The 17,423-nt window shown below is 43.7% G+C and overlaps 1 protein-coding gene across 1 annotated transcript in view; it reads right to left on the bottom strand.

Annotated features, from left to right (window-relative positions):
* Positions 1-17,423, bottom strand: part of MUSK (muscle associated receptor tyrosine kinase) — a 52,709-nt gene that overhangs the window by 16,868 nt on the left and 18,418 nt on the right. The window contains exons 6-9 of the mRNA XM_027652538.1: positions 12,402-12,526; positions 8,407-8,566; positions 6,885-6,891; positions 3,873-4,139 (exon numbers count right to left, since the gene is read on the bottom strand). Of these exons, the coding sequence (XP_027508339.1) occupies positions 3,873-4,139; positions 6,885-6,891; positions 8,407-8,566; positions 12,402-12,526 (559 nt within the window). The remainder of the gene's footprint in view (positions 1-3,872; positions 4,140-6,884; positions 6,892-8,406; positions 8,567-12,401; positions 12,527-17,423) is intronic.

Below are 17,423 nucleotides of genomic sequence, written 5' to 3'. Positions count from 1 at the left end.
TCGGGAAGGGAAGGGAAGGGAAGGGAAGGGAAGGGAAGGGAAGGGAAGGGAAGGGAAGGGAAGGGAAGGGAAGGGAAGGGAAGGGAAGGGAAGGGAAGGGAAGGGAAGGGAATACACTGTACTAGAAAGTTTGTGGACTTGTTGTATTGGTCAATTTATCACTCATTTGCTTATTTATGCAGTTATTCTTGAGAGTTTGAGTTGAAAAACCAGCTGTGTGCAGAGGTTACTTTTACTGAGTTCAGCTGAAGTCCTTCACAGATCCACAACTTTTCCAACCATCACACAGTGATTCAGAAAGGCAGAAAGGTATTGTTGGGGTCCATGGGGAAGGATTTAGCCAAATTCATCACCTGATGCAATCTGCTTAATTATACAACAGTTTTGGTAAGAGCAGATGACCATGACATTTCGAAATGACTATCAACACTCCAAATACTCTAAAGGACCTGAAGGATGCAGGTCGTTGGGAATTCTACCAGGGCAACAGTTTTTCTGCAATACTAATGGATGCCCTTCAAGTCTGCAGGCTGAAGCCATCAAAACTCAGCTGCTCTTTGCTTGGTTTTAGCCAGTGCTGGTTTATTCCTTCCTCACATCATGGAAACCAGAATGCAGCCAGATGGCATAATTTATCTTTTTTATGTTAAACAACACACGGAACAGGAATGACCTTCTGAAGTAAAGAAATGCTTAGATAGGGAAATGAGAAAAACTTGCATTTGCTGAGACTTGGGAGATCTGGGTTGAATTAGCTCTGTTCACTCCTGGAGCCTGAGCATCCTTAAATAAGCCCTTTGTTTGGTGTTCAATTGCAAAACATGAAAGACCCTTCCTCTGCAATGTTGTCTGCCCCAGCATTAAAAGAATGTTATCTTTACCACAGACCCACCCTGGATGCATGATAAGGCAGCCAGAGGGGGTGATGATCAGTCTCCTCTAGCTGGGTTCATACCATTGTTGTAACACTTAATGCTGAGCAGTGAGAGCTTGATGAGATCATATGCAAAGATAACTTCAGATTATTATTAGAAGTTTAGTGTCATGAAAATGACAGATGGACAAAGAACAGTAATGGCAGAAGAGAACAACTGTGACAGTAGTGTTTTTAGGGACCACAAGAGATTATTTAAGAGGAGGTGGGGACACTTAGGCCCAAACAAAGTGAGACATTTTTCAACAAAAGACGGTTCCCTGCAGCCTTGTTACTTCATATCAGTAGTGATTGAAACAGAAACTGAGGATGTTTCTTTTGCTGTCACAATAGCAGCCAGTGGCAAAAGGCAGATGTAATCAAGAATTATGAAATGAGACATCACTTTTCTTAAAAACTCTCATTTTAATCAACTTACTTCTTAATTTACATGAAGTGAAACTTTTCCCATGTTGCTTTTTTCTGTTTCGTTTCATATTGTTTTATTCCCTGATCACTTTTATAAAAGCTTTACTTAGTCTATCAGTTGTTATTCTTGCTAGATAGCTCCCAAATCAAAATGAACATTAAATAAAATGACATGGAGTGAGAAAAACTGGTGTAGAGAATAAATAATAAGACAAAACTACATGAAAATATGTCAAGGGGAATATGTCCCTCAAAAACAGGGAGAATTCTCCCACCTCTGAGATGGTTAAATTTTTACTCATGAAGTATTTCAGCTGGAAACTTGTGTAGTCTAGCCAGTATCTGTAGAGAGGTATAAAGTTGTCAGTAAAAGTAATCAAGATAATTGGAAAGTAACCAAGACCACATGAGATGTGTTAAAGAGCCCCCAGACCTCTCTCAGCTGTTCAGAAGTACATATTAGATGTCTGAGTTTTCAAAAGGAATATTGGGCTAGGGCTTTGGAAGAACTGCTGTCCAGCTGATGTGCTCTGGGAACAAGAACTGGAAAGGATGCTGTTACAGGGCTTTTGTTATGAAGAAAGCTGCATTAAAATTGGGGAGGAGGTGGGGGAGGAGCAGGGGGGAGGGGGTAATAATCAAAAAAAACCAAACACTGACTCATGGATTTGAAGAAGGATAATGCCAGGCAAATCCATTAGCATCTAGACATATTTGCAAATGCTGTACCTGTTAGCTCAAGATCAAGCGCAGATTTATGTTGATTTATGTCACTCTGACTTTAGAACTGCCCCAGAAGTGCAAGCCTTCAGTCACTTACCATGAGTTCTGGTCCTGTAGGGCCACGTTTGAGTAGAAGTAAATGAAGCAAGGCCCTGATCTAACTGAAATGCTTTGTGGAGCACTGTGCAAAATCCTTAGCTGACAAATGTGCCGCACATGTGTGGCTGAAATATAAATACTGACACACATCTTGAAAAAAGGCACAGAGATCATGTACTTAAGGGCACAGTGACAAAGAGCAGAATAATGAGGTGGCAGGGAGAAGTGTGCCAGTAAAAAGCAAGTTTCAGTACTTGGCTGAATGATTATCTGTGGATACTTGCACGTACACTTTTTTTGTAGCATATATGCCACCACTCTGTTGATGGTGGAATAGTGAACATCACAGATATCAAAGAGAAAACTGAATGTATAGTCAAGCTGCATACTGGGCTTTTCCTCTGTGCCTTTGTTTTAGAGACCTTAAAGGAGGAGCAACCAGTAAGGTCCAGATTACAAAAACAATGTGCCACTATTGCCCTAAAAAGCCCCTACATAACTGGAAAAATAACTGCCAGTAGATCATATCTAGCCCAAGTCCAGCTGGCACTGTGCTTGCCATATCTGCACAGAAGATTTGTATTTTAGTTGAGACAGTAGAGTTGGGGCTGCTCTTCCAACAAACAGAGATCTGAATAAATTTTTTTAAAGTGTTTCAAGGAAGATGAGAACAAAGCACTGTACTTCAGGCAAGGATGTCAGTTGCCCAAATGTGAAATGGGTAATGACTAGTCCTCCAGGGGGTGAATATACTAGGAAAAAAGAAAGCTTCATCCTGATATATCTATAAGGGGCTGTCCTTGGCAAGACACACCAAGCAATCATAACTCCATTATAGTCAACAGTAACAGAATTTGGACCTGGTCAGAAAAGCAAGAGCTATGTGTAGAGCTTGGAAAAAACTGGTTTTTCTAGTCAGAGAAATGGGGAAGATTTAAAATCTCACTGCAAAGAGGAAGGGAAGAAACTCGCCTCCATGGCTGTGGTGGGAGGACAAGGAACGAGGGAAGGACTGCTCAGGAGGTTGCATGGGGAGGGAGTAGTGTCTCTGCCACTGGGATGTGTACACAAATATCTGTCAGCAGTGGATTAGTGAGAGATGCTTTGGACTCCTCAGGGTCCCTGTCAGCCCAGTTTCAATGGACTTTTCTCTGCATATGAAAGGATATAAGAGCCAGATTGGAGTTTTGGTTTAGCAGGTACAATTACAGTGCCAGTATCTCTGATGTCGTCTTTTTTTGTTCTATCTTTGTCTTAGTGCAAAGTGCTAAATGATTGCCTTGGCCAGATTTATTGCATATTCTGGGGCTGTATTTAGTCAAAGTTCCAAATAAGCAATTACTTTTGATAGTAATAGTTAAGTACAGACTGACACAGGAGATTTAACTGATAACAATATGTCAATTATTTAAACCAACTCTGTCATTCAAATGGATACTTCTTTTCAACACTGGCCACTAAATGCCTGATATAATACAGAGGTCTGGACCTGGAATTCAGTCCGTACCCTAGCAATGAGCACAGACAGAGCTGAATCGGTCATCTCTGGGTGTACAGAGAAGAGAGCAAAGGGAAAACCTATGCAAACCTAGAGGGCCCAACTTCACTTAATGCTACTGCAAGCCTGGTCAGTCCCTCACCACTCCACAGCTGCCTACACATCCCCATGAAATGAAAGTGAAATATGAGCATTTTTTTCTTCATTTACCTGCACACTGGTTTTGGAGCTGGCCCAGCTCCGGAGGGATTGCACTCCTGGAAGATGTAGTTACACAGCAGAGACTCAGCAGCCGGTTGGCAGAATGAACTCACCATTTTCAGTTCAGTCCAGGCAGTGTGCACAAGCAGCTCTTGGGTCTCCTCTGGGTCAGCATAGGAGGAGTTGAAGAAAACAAGAGCATTCTTCGCCAAGATAGCACTGCACACCTCACCTCTGTAAGTGCTGCAGTAACCTGCATCACCCTTGTACAGCTTGCTGTTGAGGACAAGAGAAGACACACATAGAGTAAGCTCACAACCCTAAACAGCTGCAGGCTCACAATGCCTAGGCTCTGTTTCTGAATAAAGTAGAATATATAAGGCTAACAGAAGGCAGAGGAGATAGCAGACAATTATAATCACTAAGACCAGCTAATATATTCCAAAAACAAAACTTCTGCAAAGTACCCTGGTGTGAGCCCTAGCAAGTTCCAGGGATGAGGATCTTGCCAAGTATTGTGAACTTTATAAGTGGGCAAAAGACTGAGCAATCAAACACAACCATGGCCTAGCATGGCTCCTCACCCTCTCCCTAGGCCCTATGGGAAACCATTTTATTTTCCCTGCAGTAGGCATCAGCCATACTTCTTTTGCAGCCCTGTTATAACTCAGGGTTTTTTGCTCTACTGTCTAACAACTGTTTAATTTAGGATGGACTTGATGAGCAAGAGCCAGAAAAGTCCAATCCAACATGTGCCAGGGAATTTTTCACAAGATCAGACCAAACTCCTGCCTGCCCCTCCTCAGCTCCTACAACCCTCCTGACCATGCCTCACTTCCACACGTGTTTAGGTGGGAGACACAGAGAGGAGGAAGGCACAGGTCTCTGAATTTTATTTCCTAGTTCTTCCCTGCAAGGTCCATCTTCTCCTCTCCTAACCATATCTCCCACATTGCAAACTCCTGCCACAAAGGATGGAGACAAAGCTATGCAGGAGTAATAAAAAGCATACTAGGCCCAGCTCATTTGAGGGCCATTTATTTATCTTTCCTGTGATTTTTGCATCTAGGAGATCCCTCCCTTCTTCCCCACAGCCATGAAAATGGAGCAGCAGGGCAAGGGAAGTGCACAGGTCAGCTGTAGCTGTAGCTTCCACAGTCACCCAACAGCAGCAAGGTCTGTGGGTGAGGAGATGCCCTCTGCCTAGGCAGCCCGTGAGATGCAGTGTCCTTGGCATGGGAGGGAAACCTGGGATAACAGACTCCCTGTGCGTGGGGGATGGCCAAATCGGGAAGGGAGGAGGGCGGGGTGCAGCTGTCCCCATTGCTCATTTGGTCAGTGTAACTGGGGTCAGGGAGTTCAATTCACAACATGCCAACCATTTGGAGCAGTCAACAGAGTTATTTGTATCTTTGCCTTGTATTTCTTTGCCCTGTCGAAATAATCACCCATTGTTAACTCTGGGTTTTCTTGCTGTTTTTTCTTCAGAAAGCTGGAGGTATATGGACAAGGAATTACACAGTATGCTCACATTTCTCCTTTTCAAATGCTGCTCTTTGCAGATGACACTCCCTGGCCCTGTTTCACCTGCTATACTTTGGGTTCCATCTGAATTTTTTTTAAATTATATTTTTTTCTATTTTGCGTTGGCTAAAAAATACAGGAACCAACCCCTTGAGGTATTACCAAAATGGCAGTGATGCTGTGACACCCTGCATCATCCCAGGCTCCATGGACATACCTTCATGTGACACAGGTGTCCCCCAGCATGCTGCACCAGTCTCATAGCCCAAGACATCACCCTGGTGTACAGCATGTTGCCCCAAAGCGATGCAATGCCCCCAGCACCCTGATAGAACTGTTTGTGGCATTCAGGATTCATGTTGTTTACATTTACCCAATCATACCCATTGTGCTTAATGTGAAAGTTGCTACCTTCCTGTGTCCAAGAGGCAAAAGCAGGGGCAGGCATGCATGGGGCTCTTGTACTACTGACTTTAGTGGGCTGCAGAAGCTGCCTGACAACAGCCCTCAGTGCTTAGGCTGTGATTCCTTGATTTTCTAAAACTTTCAATGAGACACAGACCAAGCTGCAATGGAGAAGTAGCAACAACGTGTTTCTCACATTGCCTTGTCACAGAAAGGGAATTTCATTCAGTGAGTGTTGAGAACATCTGTGGGACTGAAAGGCTCAGCATTTGAGCACTGTTCCCATGCCTGTCACACCTTCACAGGTGCAGGTGTAAGGCATAGGTCTGCCATCATCATTGGTGGTCACTTAATCACTTAAAGACTTTCTGAATCAATTTAGCAAACCCCTGTAATGGAGACGATGGCCTTTGCCAGGGGCCAGTGTCAGCAGACTGGCAAAGCCACCTGCTCAGACTTTCTCGGGCCATGCTGATTTCTCTGAGGGTCAGAAGCCCCCAGCCCACCTCCCAGGCTAACCCTCTCTTTTCCTTCTGGAGTGATCTGCCAGTGCAGCATGTAAAAATATGGTAAAAACAAAAATCCACCTAAATTACGCAGAGGTGCATTTCCCATCACATATAAGTGGCTTTACCATTCATAACTGCTTGGAGCAAATTTAAACTTCTCTTGCCCTAACCTGGTCATCATCAAGCCAAATTACATTTACTGACTGTGTATACACAGGAGTTAAACTTGCAGTTAAGCTTTGCCATGTAAGTTTATAAGGTCAAGTGAAATTGTGGATCTGTAACTGTGAACAGAATTTACTACAAAATATTCTACCCACTACTATATTTCAAACACCCTTACTGTTGTGTGATCCACTGCTTGCTTGATACAAAGTCATTCTTATCTACATGAGCTCAGTCTCCAATTATGCCTCTATAAAGGAGCTCAGTGTACCCTCCAGGTGAACCTCATCTGCATGACTGGCATACAGAAACCCTCTCTCTTTATTTAAGCCAAACTAACCAAATCCTCTTGGTTCATCATTTCTCTTCTCCCTGGTCCAGAAAAAACTTCCACGAAGCCACAGAAAGTCATTCTTACCTCCACTCTGCCAAGAAGCACCAAATCCAGGAATTGTGATGAACCAGGAGAAAGAAGAAATGGAAAAGATATCAGTGACACTTCATTGCTCCCTCTGAGATGTGTAAGTTGGCATTTCCATGATAGGAAATCTGTCTGAGAACCATAAGCTGTCTGAAAAAGAATGCATCTAAATTCTGTCCTTTTTTTTGTACCTTCTTGTGGGGAAGAAATATTGGGCAACACTGGATGCTGTAAAGAGAGAAGGAATGAGGAGGAGGAAGTGCGTTGTTGACTCAGTGCCAGCTGAAGTGGACTGTTACTCCCTAAACTCACATTTTTATCCTGATCCTTTGGGTCCTACATAACTAACAGGTAGCACCCTCTGTTTAAACCACCCATGTACTCATTACTTCAGGCAGCAGCTGTAACAGGTGAGAGAAACTAGGGCTGGAGATGCAGCACTGTCACATGTCAGCTTGCCAGTGCCACAGGGAGCTGGGCTGTGCCAGCCAAGGACCAGGACACCTCTACCCTGGGACTCTTGTGAGATGGAACAAGGCTAAGGCAGACTCCTGATCAGGTCTAGGTGACTGTTTCCCTCCTGTTGAACACATCCCAGAGGAGAGCAGTGCAACCCCTCCCACCAGCCCAAAGCACCTGCCCTCCCCACTGCATTTGTGGGACAGGGACTTGCCTGGGTTAAAAGCAGAAGTTGAAAAATACAAAAGATACAGTTGAAAAATACAAAAACTATGGAAGTTGTGAAATACAGCATCAAGTGCTGAGTCTCTTACAAGGCAGAGCTTGCTGCTAGGTTTCAATGCCCAGTGTAAGAAAGAGCATGGTTATTTTTTCAACAATGAAGCAGCTAAGGCACAGAGAGAGAAACAGGTGCCTGCCTGGTTAAAAGCAGGACCAAGGCTATCATCCCATGTCCTGTGGGATTACTCTTTCCTCTAACTATACTTCCCTGACTGTCCAAAGAGGGAAGGCACAAGATGCCACCTTTTTCTCTGTGTGCCAGATGTTGCTAGCTAGCTCTGACCTTTGGTTTTTCTTCCCTTTGGAACATCCTTTTCACATTTAGGAGATGTCTCTGGAAGCAGAGATTACTCCAGGCAGGGTGGGATACTACTCTGACAGCAACCTCCCTGCTTTCTGGATGCAACCCGCTGTGAAGCTAAACTGTTCAAAGCTATTTTCACTTTGCTGTTAGGTGATACCAATGCTGGGTCATGGCCACGACTTCCTTCACATGGATGAATTTACCAAGAGCACTTCTGGGACACAAAGTACAAGACAGCATCAAACATTCAGGAAATGACAGCTGTGGCAGTCTCCAAAGTGTAAGAATATATGAGGAAATAGCCTGGTGGGGGATGCACTTGTACTCAAATTTAAGTCCCCGCACGCCATCAGCTCTCCAAGGCTTTTCCTCTTCCTCCAGAGTACTTCATGCCCCTTTCTTCTCTCCCAGTAGAAAAGCTAAGACTGTGATTGCAAGAGTAAAATATTAATCACCCCTTCTCTCCCTGCCTACCTGAAATGCTGATGGTTGCTGCTGCTTTTGCGGCTCCAAAAGTTTTACTGTGTTTGTTCGTGGCAAGGCAAGTGAACAGGCCAGGTCGGGTGACATACACCTGCAGTCTGGAGTCAACCACTCTGTCCTTGACACTTTCCGTTATAGACCCTGCAGAAACCTAAAAGAGTGAAAAGCCCAGTGCAGTGATATTTCCAACAAAGGGGTAAACAAGCAAACTGAGGTAAAATCTAAGAGGTACAGCCACAAGCACTTAAATTAGCAGAGAAGGATGTGGCATATAGATGGAGGTGGCAGAGAGCTAAAGCTGCTGGGGTTGCTTTCGTGCTTTCGTTAGCAGCTGACTTCACAGACAAAAGTAAATGTTAAAGGTCTCTCCTATTTCACACTTCCGCAATATTTTTGCAATTATTTGTCAGTTCCAGAGGGCCACAGTCGCAATTTGGCTCATGTAATTTATCTGGCTAATTACTCCAGGACTTCTTGTAGTAGATTGTTTGCCTCTTCATGCCTTAGCAAGGAAGGGCACAAGGTGACTTTGTGGATATCCGCTATACAGAGGAAGAAAAAAAAATAGTTTGGAAGTCATTGATGCTGGATTAATATAACCACTGCCACACTTTCAAAGCAGTCATGAGCAAAGAAAGTGCTATAGCTCCAACACTTCTGCAAATATCTGGTAGATTTTTTTTATCTCACAACTGGAAATATGGAAGGGGCTGCAAATGTGGTGATTTTGGCCAGATCAGAAATTCCCAGGTAAATGAGCTTGCAGACAGCTAATTTTTGCCAGTTTGGCTTGATTTTATCAAGTTTTTCCTGCTCATATGGAATTCATTAAAGTAGGAGGGCATGGTACATCAACCTTGCAAGCACAATAGGAAGGAGCAGCATTGCCTGCTTTAATCTTCATACTGAGAGGAAGCATCAAATGTAATTCAAGTGAGATGTGGTTGACTGTGGATCCCAGAGGTGTGACCTGACTCTAAGAACAGTGATAATTGTCTCCCTGGACCCATCCCAGCAAAGCACTCTACCTATGCATCTAATTGAGAAGACAGAGATATCAATCTGAACTCCCAGAGGGTTAGTAGAAATGTGCTTTCAATGAGATGTTTCAATGAGATGAAATACCCATATGTATTAACAGCTATAATTGAAAAAGCAAGAAGGAACACATCAGTGCTGTATCACATCTTTTGTAAGCAGATTGGATCCTCTCTAAAAAGAAAATGCCGAAAATATTTGTTTTGCCTCACTCAAGTTCAACTTGGAATTGTGGTAAGAGAATGTGTATGGGAAGAAATCAGTAAATAATCAGACCAGAACAGTTTGCAAGTGTTGCACCAGGTATGCTAGTCACTGTGTTAATACAGGGGCCAGGGATATTTTTGCCCTTATACTGTGAAGTCCGTTCAAGTGGATGGAAGCTCAGGGGATATTTTTCCACAATTTTCTCTTTTATTCCAGTTCTGGTCAGATTTAGTTTTAGAATCTTCTTCTCTCCAGAAACCATTCAGCTCTAAAATAATGTGGAGACCTTCCCAGTAGAAAAGGGGAATTTCTTACAGGCTGCTCCTGCCTCCCAGCATCCACCTGGGATTTGTGGCTGCTTGCCCCAAGCAGCTTTTGCTAATCCAGTCTTCTCTCACTTCTTGATCTTCAGGCCTTGGGTGTACCATGTCTGGCAGCATTGAACTGTGCCTGGTGAGCACAGAGAACTGGGACTTTTTATTACAGCTTGGACGCAGAAGGAAGAAGTTGCTCATGTAACTGCAAGCAGTATGAGCAGTATGTACCATGTACCATGGAAAATCACAGGTGAACATGTGGGGTAGTGGTGCCTAGGATTTCCACACCGGCCAGCTGTGGTTTTCTCTACCAGGAACCTCAAGATATACCCTTGTGTTAATTGATTCCCTTCCCTTTTCAAATACATTTCCTGAGATTTTGTTCCCAGCAGGTCTCTTTTTAGTCCTTAAAATACCCCCTCAGCCACCACCAAACCAGAGACTTCTTCACATCTTCACATCTGCTTCATTTATTCTTTGGAGTATGAAAAACCAAATTATAAGGCCCATGATGCCCTGTGGTGTGTAGCAGGAGGAAAATTAATTGTATTTCTATTTAGATAGGCAAGGCAGCTGCTGCACAGAGGAGTTTCCATCCTTCTCTTCAAGGGCAGTTCAATAAGCTCACCAAGAATCCCATTCTTTAAGCCTCAGGACAATTACAGGTCAGTGTTCAGAGACCATAATGCCACAGGAATGCTGCATCTTCTGATGACTCACTACTGTTGTGAACCAGCCTTCAAATGCACAGTCGACAGTCCACCCATTTCCTGCTGACTTTCCCAGAAACAGGCTCTCATTAAGGCCTCCTTGCCATATTTAAAATGAGGCAATTTGGACCACTACCCTCCTGAGATTGGGCTATGCTTTGCAGAGCAGGGATGGGGCAGAGCAGATATGACAAGCCAGACAGTGGCTCCAGGCAGGGATTGAATATCATATCACACACAGGGATCCACATACAGGGATCCACACAAAGGGATCTGGGCACAGCACAGGTCTGCGCTCTGGAAATACTCTGCCCCTGCTAGGTACCCCAAACCCCTGCAAAAGGTTTCAATCCCTATGGGAAAGAAGTCAAATAAACACTTGTAGTTGTCTCAAATTAACTTCTGTCAAAAACCATGTCGAAACTACTGAGGATCCACAGTTCTCTGTAGAGGCTGATCTGATCCCTTTGCTGTTCTCCCTACCAACCTTGAGGGAATATTAGCCCTAATCAGACTGGAGCACACCATAAAGTTTAGAGGAGGTAAGGAAGGCAAGACACCCTCCTGAGTAGCCATGGGGCCTTAATAACATATTTTAATATGTGGAAAGAAGGGATACAGACCAGGATGGTGATAGGCCCCTGAAGTAAGGAACTTGATTTATTGGTTCTGTTTGACAAGCAAGTCATGAATGGTCATGGTCAGCCTGTGGTCAGAAGGACATGAGGTCAGTGAGAAAGGGTGGATGAGAATTGCCAGCCTGTAGTCAGAGGATGCTCCACGTGCCTCCACAGCATCACACCCTGGGGCTCACATGCTTAAAAAAGCTGTTGAAAGACCACAGAGAGTATAAAACATGTTCACCCCACTCATAAAAAGACTAGAGGAAACCCTTGGCAGGCTCAGGCTGCAAAGCTGCTGTGACTGTGGTACACTGCTCACTCCTGCAGAGGCACTATTGGGTGTCAAGCAACTCTTCAGTTCAGCTGAAGTGAAAACATTGCAACAGCCTACACACAGGCATGAAAGCCATACAAATTCAAAGCAAGCACCTATTTTAAATGGTCAGGATCATTAAATTACAGAACAATTTCCTGTGAGATATAGTGGTTTTGCATCTCTTGGTGCCTGCCACTGAAGGAGTGTGTCTTTCTTGATGACATGCTTCTAGATAGGAACAAATCGGTGACATACTTCATTGTGTCACCTAGGTCAGTCTAGAAAACTTCAGGTCTATTCTCTTCTGCAAATATGCTGTGGAAACATGGGTATTTTACCTTAAGACAGTTGGCCCTATCTAACTCCTCGGGTTTTGTTATTTTGTCAAATAAGCAATTTTGCCATAGATTTGTTACCACAGTAGAAGAACAGAAAGGTAAGATAGCTGCAGAAACACTTAAACCCACAATATAGTCCTAGAAACCCTGGTTTGGAGGAAGGTTGAGAGTGTCTGAACCACCCTGTAGCTTGAGGTTTCCAGATCCTACAAAATTCACTCATGCAACACCCTGAAGAAGGGGGAGAGTGTTTTTCAGAGGAGAAAGCTGGACCAGAGAGGTGAGGTGGACTCAACCAGATTGCACAACAAGGTGCTAAGTAAGGCAGGAATAGAAACTTCTGATGCTGGCTCCCAGCCCTGCTTTTTAATCCCTGGGCTGTGCTTCTGTCTGCTAGCAGTGCTCCAGGGTCAAACTCATGAAAAAGAGGCACTTACAGCTTTCCCATTTTCCAACCAGGTGACAGTAGGGACCGGAAGACCGGCCGCCGTGCACCGCAAGGTCACCACAGAACCAAAGGTGATATTTTGGGATTCAGGAGCCTTCAAGATTCTGGCAAACACTGCAAGAGAAGAGAAAGGTGCTAGTTGAACAGTAATGTAAAGCTGAGGCTGGTGCTGGCATGGGGGAGCTCCCTCCCCAGTGTGTCTTGATATAAGCCACAGCTCCATGAGTATAAGAAAAGAATAACACAGGCTTCCCAGTGAGTTTTGGGAGACGGATAAGGAGGAGAAAGAAAGTGACCAGAGTGGTTACATTACAGACCAAAATTTTACCTCTGGAAATTTCTACACCGATTCAATGTAGAGGGGGTAATGTGCAAGAAAACCAAGGGCAAACTCATCAGTAGCATGCAAATGGAACAGCTTACAGCAAATACCCAAAGTTACCATGCTACCCTGCCAAGGGTGACCTCCTGTAAAATTTGCTCAAAACCATCGAGAAAGACCACCAGTGTGATCACGCACCATGAAGGTTAAGGGTCAGACAAACTCCTCAGTCTGATTACAGTGATTAGGACTGCCATATATTGCTGCAAACAGCAACATTTTCATTGCCACAACAAGCTGCCCTTAGGGGAGAGAGTCTAACAGTGGGTTAAGGAGGAATGGCTGGCAAAGACTTAAAGAAGTTGAGATTACAGTAGGAAAGTAGATTTTTGAAGTGACTTCTCATTTCTACCACTATTGCTTCTTTTGTGGCAATGGGATTAGTGGGCAATTTAAAGACAAGCGCTCTCCTACCTTCAAGAAATTTTATTTTTTTCTTTGGTGGGGTGGAAATAACAACTGAAGTACTTTTGCTGAAAACCTACTTCAATCCAGAATCACAATTCTGATGGTCTTCACAAGCTGCTGTACTTGGACCACATAGAGGAAAGCAGAAAAGAGATATTTCCCACCTGGAATATTTGAGTTTTGACCCAAAATTTTTAATAGAGATGCCATAAGGTCTATACAGAAGCAAGTTGAATAGCTCTGCCATTTCTTACTCCAATTTCTCATACGTAGTGAGTAACACCTTCTGGACTGCACAGCAATGACTAAAAGTCTCCAACAGAAACTTTAGTAGGCAGAGTTTCTCTTGGAATTGTCAGACAAGCCTGATATCTTGTTTGCTACTTTTTCTATCAGTATGTTATCAGCATATCTGATCAAGTCACAGTCCTCTGTGTCTCTGTCTGCCCTATTCAGAAATAGAACATCTGAGTCCAATATTTGGGACAGGAAGGCTTTGCAAAATTTCAGCTGGAATGAAAAAATATATGCTTTCCACATAGTCCTTTCACCCAGTTCTGACCTGGGATGGGACTGAGATTTGTTTTAACAAAGAGCCTAAAACCAGCTTTTCTTCATAGATAGGTAACACAGGGAGTTAATTTCAGCATGCAAACCTTTTCTTCTTAGGAGCACAGTCATTCAGTAGACTCCTGGGCAGGGTTTATTTTAGGAATGTCATTGAAGTGAAAATGGGGGGAGGATAAACATTATATTGAGTTTGTTAATTCTTCTGTGTGTTCCAAGCAGCATCACTTTCTGTGCTCAGTGCCTCTTCCTTAAAGTCAAAGCAGAGCAGCATCAGGCTTCTGCACCCTACTACACCTCAGCGAGACAGCAGCTATGAACCTCCATCACTAACTAGTAAGGCTGCAGTCACTGGCCAGGGACTTTTCTGATGGATATTAAGTAAAATGAAACCTTTGCCTGAAGTTTTTCTTCAGGCCGTTAGCACCAGATGGTTATGAATTCAGACCTGAGTATTACAGGCCAAGCTCGTAATTACTTTTATACTTCATTTGGAGAAATACTAAACTTTGGGCCTATCCCCTGGCAGCAGTTACATTCTCATGGCTTCTGCTGAAGCCAGCACATTAGATCCCAGAGTGGAATGCAGCCCTTGGTGTTTTTCTTATGCTGCTTGGTGCGGTGTTGGGATCCTGCCCACACGATGACTCTGCTGCTCAGATCATGCCCAGCTTAGTTAATACAAAGTGACTAACTACCAGCACTCAGTCATGCTGGCACATACGTCCTCCTCCATACTAGCTGCTCTCCCAAGTTCTGCTAGGATCTTTAAACCAGGAATAAAAAAAGCACACTTTTTGAAAATGACAATAGCACAGGAAGCATGCAAAGCCACAGTGAGTGCTGTGGCTGGTCCAGCTTGTGCATGGCATCGTGCCTATGGAGAGGCCAGAAAGCTGCATCCCACTTCCCAAGGTCCTCCCACTAGCACTGATCACAGCACTTCCTTTAGTAGCCTAGCACACTGCTGGCCTGAGAGTTGTCCACCAGCATAGGGAAGGCAAAGGGCCAGGCTATTCAACCTTAAAACACCAGATACAGGGATAAAAAAAATCCAGTAACAGCTGCTAAACATTCACATGTTTCTTGTGGGAAGTACTGCATGGAGGAACGGCTAAATAAAACTTGACCTATGAGGAAATAAGGTGATTTCCAAAGTGTTATTTCCAAAGTGTGGAGGAATTGAAACTGCTGCTACCCCTTGTGCCACCATGTTTACTTTCAGGACCTTCAGAACTGAAGTTACAGATGTAATCCCTTAACATTTCAAGCACTTACATTTGCATATTTTCAAAAAGTATTTTACTTAAAGTTTAGCTATTTAGCCTAAGTACTTAGCTGTAGATACTATTATTGCAATAACCTCGGGGGAGGGGTTATATTATTTTATTTTTAAATGAGAAATTTCCTGAGACAAGGGCTGAACTACCCAGATCCCAACAGTGACAGCTCATTGACATGCCCAGAGGCATATTTTCTAAAGGGAATTTTCTTAATGACTTTGGAAAACAGTATTAAAAATAATAGCATCAACTATTTGTCAGCCACATCACCTATGGGTGAATGATCAATGCACTGCCATTGTTGTCAGACTTAGGTGCTGTGGGAAAGCCAGGACAGGTTGTGTAAGAGCAGCAAGTGTCACCTTCCACCAGTGCAAAATAGGACAAGACCCCAGGATGACCTCAGGGTCCATTTTGGCAACTGCACCAACAAGGAGATCTGTCCTGTGGTTAAGTGGCAGAACCTAGCCCCCAAAACTCTGATTTCTACTTTTTTTCTCTCCACTGAATTACACAAAGAAAGAAAGAACCAAAGGCAAGGAAGAAATAGCAAATCTGATGGTGCAGCTGGTAGGAAGAGGTGGGTGAAAGGTAGGAAGAGGAAGGATCAGGAAATAGCAATAAATGTTTGTAAAATGCACATTATTTGGTGGGCTCAGGACATTATTTTGTTCTCATTTTTTCCTCAGAGTGAAAATTCCCAACAGTCAGGTGATTTTTAACTCCATTACTTTTACTCCTTTTCTGATCCTCCTGAATGTGGATTTTGGCAGGACCTTTGCCTGCTTAGCCACATTGTCACAAGGTTAGCAACATTCACATCAAGACCCCCAGGCTCTCAGCACTGGATTTACTCAAAGGCATGCCAAAAAGCAGCTAGGAAAGGCAGGCGAAGAGAGCTTCATTTATTTATTTATTTATTTATTTAAGCAGAAAATAAAACAGAGGAGCTGTAAATGAAATCCAGTCAGCTAAAAGCCAAGCCAGCATGTCAAATTTCACTCCCAAGCCCCTTAATAAACGTCCTTTCTTTTACAGCCCCGGTAAATGATGTGCTGTGCACTGCAGGGCTTGCTAGGAGGTATCTGTACCGCGGCCAGCTGCTCTTGTTTCTGAGAATTGCATAACATCTTCCAGTCCAAACAGTAGGGCTTTAATTCAGTCACAAAATTTTTATATCATGAAAAGATTAAAGTAGCACCCCCTTCCCCTGGCCCCTCTCTCCCCTGCCCCCACTTTGAATGGCTAACTCTTTCCAGGTGACTTTGTTTTCCCATTGCCTTTGACTGAGCTGTGTTTCATTTCCCGGGTTTGGGGCCTGATCCTGCAATCCTGCCAGATGCCTGCCCTCAGTCTGGATAAGGCCTGTTTTTTTGTTAAAGCAGATTGGATTGGGTCAGTCACAGCCAGACAGCTGCCTAGGTGGCCTGGGGCCATGCTGCTGCTTTTGGGAAAGTACAAAGTGATGCTCAGAGCATCAGGACTATTCAAACACTTGTTTTGGGGTGTGGGGTAGGTTGTATTTATACAAAGCCTACTGTGGCTTTGGTAAACCCCAACTTTCAGACAACATGAGCAATACTTACTCATGTACATGAATTAACCCAGCTTGTCAACATCCACGTGTGTTCATGTCCAAGAATTTGTTGTTAGTCCTGGCACAGAGTAAAGCATCTCTGATAGTCCAAATCAAGATAAGACCACCAGGAGCTAAACTTGTGTTGGCAACCACCTGGCTACAGTAGGTGCACACTCCCTTCCCACCACAGCCCAAGCATGCCCTTACCTGTCAGCCAGATCCAATTTGTCCATACTGCCAGATCTGATATCTCAGCCTGCTCCCCTTTCCCCAGTGTTTCTTTATATAATGAAAAAATGGCCTTTTGGGTGACTGCAACCAGGTCTTATGCTTTCTTTTTTTTTCCAGCTAAGCTGCAAAACACGGTGGATAAAGGCAAATTCTCTGTGGAAAATATATTTTCCTCTGGTACAGTTGGTGCCATGTTGAGCTCCCATGTGTCTACATTGCTGCAGCAATAAGCTATGTATTGTCTCAGAAACTTTCCTGGTATAAATACCCTGGTAAAGACTTTGCACTGTGCAAAATTCATATGTAAGCACTTAGGAGCAAAACTGCAAGCATTTTTTTGTTTGTGTTTGCCAGTGTTCCCTTAGCTCTTTCATACTTTGAAGCATGAGAGATGGAAATGACTTCTCTACAGAGGATAATGTTCTCTGGGCTGGGACTTTGCTTACTAATCCATAAAAAATCACTTATGCTTGCCACCTATATACTCTGAAGAACCATGAACTTGTGCCACTATGATCACAGTCTTTTGCCAATGAAAAGTCCAGTTGTCTAAATCCCCAT

This window comes from Corapipo altera, unplaced genomic scaffold (assembly GCF_003945725.1).
Source record: "Corapipo altera isolate COAL_440 unplaced genomic scaffold, ASM394572v1 61286, whole genome shotgun sequence".
NCBI lineage: Eukaryota > Metazoa > Chordata > Aves > Passeriformes > Pipridae > Corapipo > Corapipo altera.
Note: the sequence above shows the minus strand (reverse complement) of the source record. Positions and strands in the feature narration are given on the sequence as shown.